General features: G+C 39.9%; 1 protein-coding gene across 1 annotated transcript in view; it reads right to left on the reverse strand.

The window, feature by feature from the left end:
* Nucleotides 1–10,795, reverse strand: part of LOC137498896 (uncharacterized) — a 28,402-nt gene extending 17,607 nt beyond the window's left edge. Inside the window, exon 1 of the mRNA XM_068226639.1 lies at nt 10,695–10,795. Within this exon, the coding sequence (XP_068082740.1) occupies nt 10,695–10,738 (44 nt within the window). The 5' untranslated portion in view covers nt 10,739–10,795. The remainder of the gene's footprint in view (nt 1–10,694) is intronic.
* Nucleotides 10,796–14,713: the final 3,918 nt, after the last annotated feature.

Consider the following 14,713-nt stretch of genomic DNA (forward strand, 5'->3'; position numbering starts at 1 on the left):
CTTGAATGGAGCTTTTAAAAGTAGGAAATATCATAATACAAAGATCAAGTTGGAATTCAAGGGTACAGATTGGAGAAAATATTCATTTATAGGATGAGGAGTTAGGGATTGGGACAAATTATCAAGTAAAATATTCAATAAATTTCCAAGTTCATTGAAAATATTTAAGAAAAATCTAGGTAAACAATTTATAGGGAATCTGCCACTTGGGCGACAGCCCTAATTGCAGATGATTTGATTGATTGATTGATTGATTGATTGATTGATTGATTGATTGATTGATTGATTGATTGATTGATTGATTGATTGATTGATTGATTGATTGATTGATTGATTGATTGATTGATTGATTGATTGATTGATTGATTGATTGATTGATTGATTGATTGATTGATTGATTGATTGATTGATTGAACTTCCAACAGGATATGCTCTGTAGAATCTATTTCCCTTTTTTATTCTCTTCTTAAATATTCTCTTTGGTGGAGTCATATTTGAAGAGAAAAACACAATGAGCAACGAATCCAATTATACACAAAGAAAAGCGTAATATCTCTTACAAAACGTGGATGCTACAATATTTCTTACCACAAACACCAAGCAGGAAGTGATACAGTATCATAGCAACCAATGTAACTAACTTATGCAGCAGGATGTAGCCTATATTATAAATCAACATATTACCACCTTCTAGAGCAAACAGTTCCAGAGATGTCTTAACTGAAGAAGCACTCACAAAAGCTGAAGGAATGGCTTGCACAGTAATATTTTTAAAAATTTAAAAATATGGTACTTACAGTCATTCAAAATCACTGAAACATACATCAAATGAAAGAGGAAAGTCCAAATAATAATTCTGTATAAAAACTGAAAATATACATTTTTTACCAATACTATCTTTTGTACTCTCCGTAAGTACCTATGTTACATACAATAGACATTGTCAGAGAAACTAAAATGCAGTAATGTACAGTTGCTCAAAAAGAAAAAAGGAATGAGCACATGGTGTTTTTTTCAGAAAGAATTTAACTTATCAGTGCCATGTCATGGTGCTAACCAATGGGGACTAGGTATCCTTAATAAACAGGAAAATTCTAACTTTCATCTACAAAAAAGTCATAAGGCCATGTTTTAAGCCTATAATGCTGTTAAATGCAAATAGAGACAGAAACATACAAGAAAAAGTTCACTTGTAAGAAAGTGCAATTCTTCTATCATCTTTCTGATGAAGTTTCTCTATGATGACACTACAGATATCTTTATTTTGCAGGTCTTCAAGAAGGTCCATTTCAGTGGACATCAGTGAAAGGGCAGTTAGCTTGTCATGGTGCTGAGTGTTCTGTACATACGTTTTTATTTGCTGCAGGCAAGATATGGTACACACCACCGTGGACGTGCTTGCTGATATTGTTGAAAAAATATGCAGGTCATCAAGAAGACCCTTTTCAATGTAGGCTACATCAGTGAAATGGCAGTTAGCTTGTCATGGTATTGAGTGTTCTGTACACACTGTTTTGTTTGCTTCATGCAAGAGATGTACACTCCACCATGGACATCCTCGCTGATGTTGATAAAGTAACACAGCCTGCAATGATTTCCTGGTTTTGGTGACAATAGGTGGTTCATATGTAAAACCATGTGTTGATTTTGAAAACACCAACCATTTTGCCATACTTTGTACAGATTTTATGTAATTAGGTATTTTATATGTATTGATGTTTGAGATTTAATGTGAATTTGAAGTACAAGATATCAATAAAAAAGATACCCTAAAATTCTTATACTGTATTATGCAAATTTATGGAAATATGAAAATAATTTTATCACATACAAAAAAATTCCAGTCATAACAATTGGTGGATTACATAATACCATATTATGACTTACTATCTGGAAAAACATACTACGGAGGTAAGACACCCTAGGTGAAAATAAAATATAACCTCATGTTATATTTTATGTATTTATTGATGCTTTGGAAACTTTCTGGTGTATTTCATAGTAAAAAATAGAAAAAAGCAAACCTACGCAGATAATATTTTTGTGAAACAAAACACTAATTTCACCCTTAGTTCTTTATCTTTGGTTGGTCATGTGATCAAAATTCTCAGAGGGTTGGGTGATTTGAAAACGTAAGACCAACATGGTGAAGGGAAGTAATAAATCTATCAGCATTAATAGCACTGAAGAGAAGAGTGCCAAAACATGTTAGCTCATAAAAATATCTGAGGGAAAAGAAAAGATAAAAAACAGCCCTTAGATAAATGTACCTTAGCATAGGACCACCATGGTCTTCAGTGGGCTTTCTTTTCTCATTGTCAGAGTGTAATAAAAGCTGGGCTTTAAGTGTTCCTTAGCATTAGCCTATATATAGTGATATGTTAGTATAATGTCTTCAGTCTCTGCAGCACGAAGAAGACTGTGTGTGTGTGTGTGTGTGTGTGTGTGTGTGTGTGTGTGTAAACAACCTAGAAAATTTCTGTTATGTATGAGGTTCATACTTGTCACAAAGGCAGAAACATAACATTACACCCTTTATTAACAAAGTGTACCTTGCATATTTCAAAGTTAAGCTTGGAGATAAAGACAAAATAGTGTGCAGCATACTATTATCTAAAACATGTTTTGAAGAACTAAGACAGTAGATTAGTGGAAAACAGAAATCCATGCTGTTTGGAATTCCCATGATTTGGTGTGAACCAAAAAAATAATTATGATGATTGCTACTTCTGTGTGTGCAATGTATTGGGTATAACAAAGTTAATAAATCAAATATAAAATATCCCAAAGGCTTAGAATCAGCTTTTAGGCCTGTCCCACACAGTTCAGATATTCCATTTCCAGTGCCACCAGAGCAACTAAAAGATGTGGACTAAGGTAGAGCTGAACAAATTCATGCAGGACTTATGTCTTACCAAGGAAAAGAGTGAGACTGTGGGATTGAGATTTGAAGAAAAGAAAATGCTGGCACCAGTGGTCTCTAGATGGTACAGAACCTGAGAGGAAGAACTTCCATTTCTTTCAAAATGGAAAAACAGATAGTTTATTACTGTGACATACCAGGTTTAATTCTTCAGTTTGGTGGTGAAAATTGAGATAGTAATGACTGGTGTTCATTTATCAATGTGTGGAAGAGAAGCCTAAAGGCAGTGTTACTACCTTCCTTCAAGTTCCAAAAGACAGAAGAGCCTTTCTAGCATCCATGTGTTTTTATATTTGTGAATATCTTGTAAAACGACGTAACTTCATCCCAGTTGTTCTTCAAATGTACAACAGCACATTTAAGGAGCAAGCCTATATTGAATTCCTTGATCTACAACTGAAAAATTTCCATCCCTAACAACTTTTTAATGCTGTACGGCGCACTGGACTTTAATCGTAAATAAACAACGTGACTTCGGCTCAGTTGTTCTTCAGTTGGATAACAGCATCTTAAACGAGGCAGCATATACTAATCTCCTTATCCAGCAACTCAAGGATTCCTATCTTTAACATCTTTTTAATGCGCACTGGACTTTTTATGAATCTCTGTCATGGAGTTATTTTTTAACATAGTGCTGCAAGTCTCTAATTCTTTTCTCAATATCTCACATGGTATGTACATTTACGAGACCTTATGTGTCTTTACTTTGTTTGATTTCTTCGGTATTTATGTTTTAATTTTGCTTTAGGCTGATGATGACCTAATATTAGGTTGAAACTAGTTCCTAATCATTTATGTAATTTAAACTCTGTATATTTTGTATTGAAAAGGTGGACCTTAATAATACATTAGTTTAACTCTATTGACCTAAAGGTAACCGCTATCTTATTAGGCCAACAAGCAGGTTACACAAAATTTCCTCGCTTTTTATGTCATTTTTTTTTTTTTTTTTTTTTTTTTTTTTTTTTTGCTAAGGGCTTTACGTCGCACCGACACAGATAGGTCTTATAGCGACGATGGGATAGGAAAGGCCTAGGAGTTGGAAGGAAGCGGCCGTGGCCTTAATTAAGGTACAGCCCCAGCATTTGCCTGGTGTGAAAATGGGAAACCACGGAAAACCATCTTCAGGGCTGCCGATAGTGGGATTCGAACCTACTATCTCCCGGATGCTTTTATGTCATTGGGATAGTGGAAGTAAAGATAAGCATTGGACAATGAAGGAGTGGCCTAACAGGGAAAGTTTAACTCCTGGAGGGAAAAACATATTGTGCTAGTCTGGTTGATCCTAAAAGAACTACTTACCCCTTTGCATATCAAACTAGGGATCATTAAGCAATTTGTAAACGCACTGGACAAAAGTGACATGTGCTTTGAGTATTTAAATCAAAGGTTTCCACTCTTGTCAGAAGCTAAAAGAGGGGGTATTCGATGGACTGTAGATTTTTTTAAAATGCTATTGGCTTTACGTCGCACCGACACAGATAGGTCTTATGGGGACGATGGGACTGGGAAGGAAGCGGTCGTGGCCTTAAGTTACAGCCCCAGCATTTGCCTGTTGGAAAAATGGGAAACCACAGAAAACCATCTTCAGGGCTGCCAACAGTGGGGCTTGAACCCACTATCTCCCGAATACCTGATACTGGCCGCACTTAAGCGACTGCAGCTATCGAGCTCGGTGGACTATAGATTAGGCTCCTTATGAAGAACACTGCAATTTTGGGCACTATGAATGATGCTGAACGTCAGGCACAGTGTGCTTTCAGAGATGTAATCTATAAATTTTTGGAAACTTAAAAGATGTGAACTATAAGACAGTTGTAAAGAATATGTTAAAATGATTTCAAGCTCTCAGCTGCAACATGAGTTGCAAACTCCTTTTCTTGAACAATCATCTCGACTATTTCCCTGACTTGTAAGAAAGTGCAATTCTTCTATCGCCTTTCTGATGAAGTTTCTCTATGATGACACTGCAGAAATCTTTACTTTGCAGGTCTTCAAGAAGGTCCATTTCAGTGAACATTAGTGAAAGGGCAGTTAGCTTGTCATGGCGCTGAGTGTTCTGTACATGTTTTTATTTGCTGCAGGCAAGAAATAGTACACACCACCGTGGATGTGCTTGCTGATATCATTAAAAAAAAAAAAAATGCAGGTCATCAAGAAGACCAACAAATAAAGGAAATGGAAAGAAGATACGAGGGATGGTGGAATGTAGCGATGTTGGCTGACTACTGCTTATGCTTGAAGAGGGGAAACTACGCAACACACTATAAACGTCAGTCAATACAACCCTCCTTCCAGGCAAAGAAGAGTTTTTCAAGTTGTGCTTTGTAAAAGTATGTAGGTAGTCTGATTTATGTTGCTTTTCTTCTATTTTACAAAGCACAATACAACCTTGCCATATGCCAGGCAACTGGCTTTAAAAAAAAAAAAAAACCACTTGCATGGGACTTGAGCCTTCTAACTCTCAAGCACTGCTAACTATCACACATCCTACCGTGTGCTAGCTATGTGAGCTACTGCAATACTTGACCTACAGTGCCCACTTTCCAGCTTATACAGTACCCTGCTCCCGGTCTGTACGTCCACCTCCTGTTTTAAAGTACGTGTTCTGCATATCTGTACTCGTTTTATGGGTTCATTCGAGGTACCCATAATAAATTAATAGTGGCACTCATGATTCCTGCTGTCTTCTAGCCTGTAAACACACATCTCATTATACTACCCTGGTTTAGGGAGAGGGACTGATGTCTTTCAGAATTATAGTAAATGTCAAGGGATGCATAAAACTAGATTGCAAGGGGCTGGTGGACCACCCAGTATAATAGTAAATGTTTTGGTTGTTATTTGACATCCTTCAGCTATGAATTAACATATTGAAAAAACAAAAATATTAATTATCAGTGATCATATTACTCAATAGAACGTACAAAGCAACACTTTTCCACTTTCAAGAAATCAGAAATGATTTTGAGCAAGGCCAGCTTTCTGAAAAAGAAAAGAATTATATGATCAAATCAAAGGGAACACGCCTTTTGTGCGACCTTGTTGGAGGTTCCGACCACGCGTTTTTCAGGCACATACCTCACAATTTCATGTTCGAATTCTTTAAAGGGTCTTTGTTGCGGACTATTAAATGCCTTGCTTGTACAGTACCCACGCATTTTTGGACTATCTTTGTCTTCATACCAATGCCGTATTTTATTGTGGCCGCACAATTCTTTATTTCCGCGTGTTTAATAACTATTTACTTGTAATTGGCATCGTACTGTAATATCGACGAGAATCCATTAAACATTTGCCGGCAATACCTGGTCCACTCTTCTCTACGATACAACGATCCACCGCGAAAATATTCCTGTTGTCTAAAACTTGTTACCGTACTTTCACCAAGCGTAAGGTACAACCGGCTGTCGCTAGACGCACGTCTCGCTTGCCGGCTTCGGCCGGCTTCAGCGGCTAGCGATGTATAAAGACGCGGACGTTGAAGGGCAACGAGTTTTGTGCGCCTTGTTGTGGCCATTCTACCCTTGCGTTTTTTTTTTTTTTTTTTTTTTTTTTTTTTTTCCGCGCACATACTTCACAATTTCATCTTCGATTTTAAAGCGCCCGTGTTGCGGGCCACTGAATACATTTTTTGTAGAGTACCTACGTATTTTTAAGCTATCTTTGTCTTCAAGCTAACGCCGAATATTGGCTTTAGTTATGCTGTACTTTCTTGCGGCTGAACAATTCTTCATTTCCGCGTGTTTGATAACCATTTTAACTTAAAATTGGCATCGTAATATCGACGAGAACCCGTTGAAAATTTGCCAACAATACCTGTTCCGCGTGTCTCAACAACACGATGATTCATCACGAAAATGTTCCTACTGTCTATAAAACTGTTAAGTTACTTTTACTAACGTAAGCGTCAGGTACAGCAGACGCGTTATATAACTCTGGCACTGAGTAGTCGCGGCTTTTCTATGAATTAGAAGGGTCGCCGTCCTTGCTATTCCAATTCGAATGACATTTCCTGCGCTGCTAGGGCTCGGAAGTGCATTATGGTCGACCTTGCAGTTAGCTCAAGAGAATAATATTTTGATGCAATTCTTCGAGTTGATAAACGCTTTGTAGAGGCTAGTAGATGTCATTATCGCTTCGCTATTTTCCAAGAACCAGCGACGTTACACGGAGGCACTGTACAATCGGTTGCCGCGGCTAGTGATGTATAGGCTTAATAAAGACGTGGATTAAGAAGGCCAACGAGTTTTGTACGTGCGCGCGGGGTGTGAAGGGAAGTAGCGTGGTTACCGTGGTACAATAGTGTTCGTTACTCTTAGGCCACGAATGCAAGTCGGCCCTTGATTTTTCCATATCACAAAGGAGAAAAACGTCGTCTTGGATTCGGAGAAATACGGTACCGGTATTTAACTTCCATATGACGGAATGCCTTTAGTCGGGCCGAGTGGCTCAGGCTGTTGTGGCGCTGGCTTTCTGACCCCCAACTTGGCATGTTCGAACCTGGCTCAGTTCGGTGGTATTTGAAGGTGCTCGAATACGTCAGCCTCGTGTCGGTAGATTTACTGAAGAACTCTCATGGGACAAAATGCTGGCACCTCGGCACCTCCGAAAACCGTCGAAGTAGTTAGTGGGACGTAAAAACAATAGCATTATAATAATAATATGAATGCCTTTACGTACAAACAACGCACTGGTTTGAAACTGAGTGAATGCTTTAGTCATCTCTGGAAAATGTCGTAGGCCTCCTGGCAACAGTCTACACAGTACTGTAGTATAGACTGTGATTATTTTTTTATTTCTGATATTGGTATAGTGTACTATGCCAAAAGTATGAATCAACAATGACCTCTGTGCAAGATCGTTCTTAGAAATGTATAGGTTAGGTAAGCTGGCCCCGCGGTGTAGGGGTTGCGTGCCTGCTTCTTACCCGGAGGCCCCAGGTTCGATTCCCGGCCAGGTTAGGGATTTTTTACCTGGATCTGAGGGCTGGTTCGAAGTCCTCTCAGTTTACGTGATTACAATTGAGAAGCTGTCTGACTGTGAGATGGCGGCCCCGGTCTAGAAAGCCAAGCATAACGGCCGAGAGGATTCGTCGTGCTGACCACACGACACCTCATAATATTCAGGCCTTCAGACTGAGCAGTGGTCGCTTGGTAGGCTAAGGCCCTTTGGGGCTGTTGCGGCAAGGGGTATAGGTTAAATCAGCAAGTTTGTGCATTGGGTTAGTTTTCTCAGATATATTCTGTGCAAACTGCTATTCTTTACTTTCATTGACCCACATGGAAACTGTTCCATACCTTTTTTCTTTCCATTGCTTGATTATGCTAATTAATAGTTTATTTTTCATTACCGGTACAGTATTTATACAACTATGCGTACTATAATAAAACATCTTTGAATGAAAAACTAGGTTGGCATGATATTTTAAAAAACTTAATTTAAGTAGGCCTACTACGGTATAGGTTACCAATAAGCTAGAATTTGGGCACTAGAGCATCTCAACTGCTATATGCCATTAAAAGTATCACCAGTTTATGGTCAAGCCGACCAAGTTCTTGATAGGTTCTTTATATAATGACTAGAGTAATTACGAAATGCTTATTGAACAGACACTTATCAGCTCTCCTTTACACTATTATACTGTACTCGGGAATTTTTTGTCCGGATTTGGTACTTTATTACACATTTACGAAATAATATAATTTCCTTTGATAATGTGGCTCTCATTTCAGACAGAAGATGAAAATTACTCCTTAAAGAGGAGCAAAGTCAACCCAGTTAACGGTATTTGTATTTTTATATTGCACCGACTCAAAACAGGGTCTCATGGCGACAACGGGATAGGACTGGGAAGGAAGAGACTACGGCTTTGAGGTACAGTAACAGCATTTTCCTGGTGTAAAAATGGGAAAACAATCGTCGGAGCTGCCAACAGCGGAGTTCGAACTCACCACCTCCCGAATGCAAGTTCGCAGCTCCGTGGCCTGAACCCCGCAGCCAACTCGCTCAGTAAATCCAAACTTTAGGGACGTGGACTTTCACTTCAAAAATCCCACTAACGTTGACTGGGATTTGAATCGCGACTACCTTTGTGTAAAGCTGTGTGACATTCCTATCACATCCCCATCCCGTTCCGCACTTATCAGTTACGGTATTTGGACCAAAATATTCGCCACATATTGTCAGAGAATATAGATTCTCCAAATTAAATCACAAACACACACACACACACACACACCATAAATAGTTGTTGGATCATAGAAAAACAATTTGCATTCCGCAAAACTGTCATTCAGAAACCTGTGAAATGTTATCTAACGTTCTCCGATTTGGGTAGGTTTTAAGCAACGCCGAAGTGTAAAGTATAAAAGTGCCAAAAAAAAAAAAAACCGGCACGGAATTGTCCCATTTTACGGCCTTCAGTTACCACCTACCTCAGCAGGGATCGAAACCACCCTATTGGGAACAGGATGACTAACCGACTGCACCATAATCGGCATTTAGAAAGCTCTTCAGCAAGCTACAGTACCTATACAAGAATGTAATTAAAGACTTTAATATATTCAATCAATATCAATCATCGTTGATCCGCATTTAGGGCTGTCGCCTAGGTGCCAGATTCCCTATAAATTCTTAACCTACTATTTTCTTAAATGATTTCAAAGAACTTTGAATTTATCGAACATTTTCCTCCAGCCTATTAGTATATTAATATTATTCCACGCCATACCTCCACTGACAGCTCGGAACATTCCACTTAGTCGAGCATCTCATATCCTTACTACGAAGAGTTCACAGTCCAAAGTTCGCACCATTTTCGAAACACTACTTTGTCGGAAATCACCTAGAATCAATCTTACTGCTTTCGTTAAAATCTTTTACAATTCTCATATCAAGTAATCGTGTGGGGGTCCCATACACTGAAACCATATTCTAATTGGGGTCTTACCAGAGTATAATACGCCCTCTCCTTTACACCCCTTAAATACCCTCATAACCATTATGAAGATATCTGTAACATATTATTTACAACATCGTTGATATGATTAACCCCTTTGAAGATCTTTCCTTATTATTAATTCCTAGGTACTTACAGTGACCCCCACAAGATACAATCAACCCATCAACAGTCTTGAATATCAGTAATATCGCAGGAGAAATTTGATTTAGATAACTGTAGCATTAGTACCGGTAACGGATTAAAAAGTACAAATTTATTTTTATAAATTTACTGCTCCAATTTCACCCATTGCACAGTATACACTTACGAACGTCGCAGAAAACGTCAGTGAATATCATTGGTTTAATTAACAGCAAAATATCACATGATCAATTATATCTCAATGACTGAATACCATATTCACGGCTAGAAATTCACACACACACACACACACACACACACACACACACACACAGAGAGAGAGAGAGAGAGAGAGAGAGAGAGAGAGAGAGAAAACAATATAAGTTGAGTTGAATTTAGAGAAAATAGATTGAAATGTAGGGTTTAAAACAACACAATACAAATCTCCTAATGAAGAAGTTGAGACAAAGCGCACTGTAGTAGAAATCGTACTGATCAAGAACAGCCTCTTCACATTTATGTGTTTTATCCCTTACAGTACTTCCAAGTCCAGATTCTGTTCTTTCTCGACTATTATTTAATACTAACAAGTTTACTTTAAAAACTTGGGATTAACAAAATTGTAGTCCTTGTATGACAAGGAATTCGGATAGAAGATACTGTAATGAATAAGAGAGACTGACTTACTTGTAATGTCGAGAATGAAAAGTGCAGCAATGACGATACCACATAAATCACCTTCATCCAACTGCAGACTGCCTGCCCGTACAAACACGCTTCCTCTCCCACACCAGAGTTCAGATAATGGTGACCAATAGGTAGTCAAGACTTAGGTACACGTAGGTTGACGTACCGGAGGTGATAATACAAATTAACGCAAAGGCCTCATTAATTTTTGAACATCACCTCTATTTTTGAGGGCCGGGCTGAGTAGCTCGGACGGTAGAGTGCTGGCGTTCCGAGCCCATTTTGACAGGTTCGATCCTGGCTTAGTTTGGTGATATATGAAGCTGCTCAAATACGTCAGCCTCGTGTCGGTAGATTTACGGGCACGTAAAATAACTCCTGCAGGACAAAATTCCGGCACATCGGCGTCTCCAAACCCCAAGAAAGTAGTTAGTGGGACGTAAAATAATAAAAAGAATAATTATTATATTATTATTGAGGATGTTTATTTTGTACATGCTCTTCTATTGTTATAATAATAACATGTCTATAAGAAGCCTCCGTGGCTCAGGCAGCAGCACGCCGGCCTCTCACCGCTGGGTTCCGTGGTTCAAATCCTGGTCACTCCATGTGAGATTTGTGCTGGAAAAAGTGGTTTTTCTCCGGGTACTCCGGTTTTCCCTGTCATTTTTCATTCCGGCAACACTCTCCAATACCATCTCATTTCATCTGTCAGTCATTAATCATTGCTGCAAAGGCGTGTGACAGGCTTCGGCATCCGGCATAAATCCCATCCTCGCCGCTAGATTGGGGCTTCATTCATTCCCTTCCTGACCCGGTCAAATGACTGAAAACTGGCTGTGGATTTTCAACATGCCCACTGCTAATGAGCTGCACACTTTCTGAATTGCTGCCAAATAGTCAGCCTGCCTACCACAGGCTTGATGATGATAATAAATGCTGAAAATAAACTCCGGTGGGTAGTGGAATGAGGCTTTCTTTGCGTAAGTCTACAAGGTATCAGATTTTGCAGCATGTTTTCACTATTATACGATTTTATTGAAGTGCAGCTGAATTGAACGAGAACATTAATTAATTCATTCATTAATGAAACTCTCTCCCCAGTTGGTGGTTATCCGTGACTGGGAGAGAGGACTCGGAATTAATACATGCACTCAGACACCATCCATTCATTCATTTATTTAGGCAGCCAGTATCTCATTCATCCATAATGGAATGTACAAGTCATTTCATCAATTCATTCAAACAATCAAGCACGCATTCATCAATTAATGCTCTCTCCCCAATTAGCGGCTGTGACCGGATGAGAAGAGTGTTATTTATTCATGCACGTCCACAATTCAGTCATGAAATCATCCATTCACTAATTCATGCAGTCATTCACTCATTCAATTGCATGGTGTGAAAATGGGAAAACACGGAATTCCATCTTCAGGGCTGTCGACAGTTACCTTCCGAATGCATGCTAACAGCCACATGCTTCGAATCGTGTAGCCAACTCGCACGGTTATTATACTTGTGCCTTCCTGTAAACGATTTGTACAAAAATCGGGATTAGTCAAGAGATCTCACCTTGTGCATTTGAAAAGTGGAACTCAACACGTGAATCTCTTTGAAGTTCAGAGAAATTTTATTTCGTTGGAAACGTTGATGTCCTATGCCCTACCAGCCTATGACGGCTGCTCGCCATAAGGCTGACAGGATTGCCAATCTTGGCGACATAGTTGTACATCGGCTGTGGTTACTTTAATGACGTATATTGCTAAGATAAAGACAATGTGCATCCTCTGGCTCGGTAGCAATAACACTGTCAGAACTCGCCGAGCAGCGCTCCGATATTTTTTACCACACATTCACTTATTTATCTGCATTTGGGACCATCGCCCACGTGGCAGATTCCCAACCAATTGTTTACCTATTATTTTCTTAAATGATTTCAAAGAACTTGGAAACTTATCAGACATTTCCATGGATGAATTACTCCATTTCCTGATTCCTATAAATAAATATTTGCCTCAATTTGTCCTCTTGAATTCAAACCCTTTAAAGCTCCACTCGAGCTTATTCGTCTACTGACGTTATTCCATACCATTTCTCCACTAACAGCTCAGAACATCCAACTTTGTCAAGTAGCTCATCTCCTTACTCCATAGTCTTCCAGTCCAAAGTTTACAACATTTTTGTAACATTACTCTTTTGTTGGAAATCACCCAGAAAATAATGTCCCTGCTTTCCTTTAGATCTTTTCCAGTTGTATCAAGTAATACTGGTGCGGGTCCCACACACCAAAACCACACTAACTAGGGACTTGCCAGAGACACACGCACACACCCTCTTCTTTGTCCGACTCGTTGGCTGAACGGTCAGCGTACTGGCCTTCGGTTCAGAGGATTCCGGGTTCGATTCCCGACCGGGTCGGGGATTTTAACCTTAATTGGTTAATTCCGATGGCACGGGGGCTGGGTGTATGTGTTGTCTTCATCATAATTTCATCATCACGACGCGCAGGTCACCTACGGGAGTCAAATAGAAAGACCTTCACCTGGCGAGCCGAACCCGTCCTGGGATATCCCGGCACTAAAAGCCATACGACATTTCATTTCATACCCTCTTTTTTACATCCTTACTAAAACCAAACCAAACCCCATGGCATTGGCCTACCAAGCGACCGCTGCTCAGCCCGAAGGCCTGCAGATTACGAGGAGCGGTGTGGTCAGCACGACGAATCCTTTCGGCCGTTATTCTTGGCTTTCTAGACCGGGGCCGCCATCTCACCGTCAGATAGCTCCTCAATTCTAATCACGTAGGCTGAGTGGACCTCGAACCAGCCCTCAGGTCCAGGTAAAAATCCCTGACCTGGCCGGGAGTCGAACTCGGGGCCTCCGGGTAAGAGGCAGGCACGCTACCCCCCCTACACCAGGGGCCGGCTTACATCCTTACTACAACTTCTAAATACTCCCATAACCAATTACCTCAATGAAAAAAAAAAATGAAATGTCGTATGGCTTTTAGTGCCGGGATATCCCAGGACGGGTTCGGCTCGCCAGGTGCAGGTCTTTCTATTTGACTCCCGTAGGCGACCTGCACATCGTGATGAGGATGAAATGATGATGAAGACAACACATACACCCAGCCCCCGTGCCATTGGAATTAACCAATTAAGGTTAAAATCCCCGACCCAGCCGGGAATCGAACCCGGGACCCTCTGAACCGAAGGCCAGTACGCTGACCGTTCAGACAACGAGTCGGACACCTCAATGAAGAGCTTCTCTTATATTAACACAAGTACTTACAGTAATCCCCATGAGAAACTTTCACCCTATCAACACAGTAATTAAAACTGACAGGACTTATCCTCTTGTTGAAACTTTCATCCAGACTTTTTTCATCCTGTTCACCATCTCACAACAATGCCGAGATCTTTATGCAGTCTTTCACAATCCTTTAACTTATCCATTACTCTATATAGCATAACATGTGAAAACATCCTTCTCTGTGATTCCAGTTCTTTACTCATATCATTTATACACATAAAACACAAAAGGTCAAAAAAATACTGTCCTGCAGGACCGCCCATGTCAATCGTTCCAAAAGTACTCGTCGGATTTGCAAAATAAGCACATCACTGAACTTGTTGCTCGATTTTTAGTTGTTCTATTGGGTGAAAATAGAATATGCTTATTTATAAAAGCAAAATTGCTACTGGTTTCCCGGTAATTATGTAAGTGATTGAGACGAATTGGACAGTGCATTGTGAGCCCCTTAATACAATTTAAGAATTAAAAAAAAAGAAAATCTACATCCTTAATGGATCAGAAGATCAGGATAACTTAAGACATGCTTGTTCACCCGGGAAGACGTGTTCCCCATCAGGAAGCCGAGACAATTATAACGAGAGCATGCTACCTGATGCTATACAGACTTAGGCTCGTCCCTGTTGAGGTACGTTGCGCCGCGCTGTCCGCTAGGGAGTTGCCGTAGGAAAGCAAACCCCCTGAGTTTGATTCGAAGCCAGCAGC

Source organism: Anabrus simplex, chromosome 3, assembly GCF_040414725.1.
Source record: "Anabrus simplex isolate iqAnaSimp1 chromosome 3, ASM4041472v1, whole genome shotgun sequence".
In the NCBI taxonomy this organism is placed as follows: domain Eukaryota; kingdom Metazoa; phylum Arthropoda; class Insecta; order Orthoptera; family Tettigoniidae; genus Anabrus; species Anabrus simplex.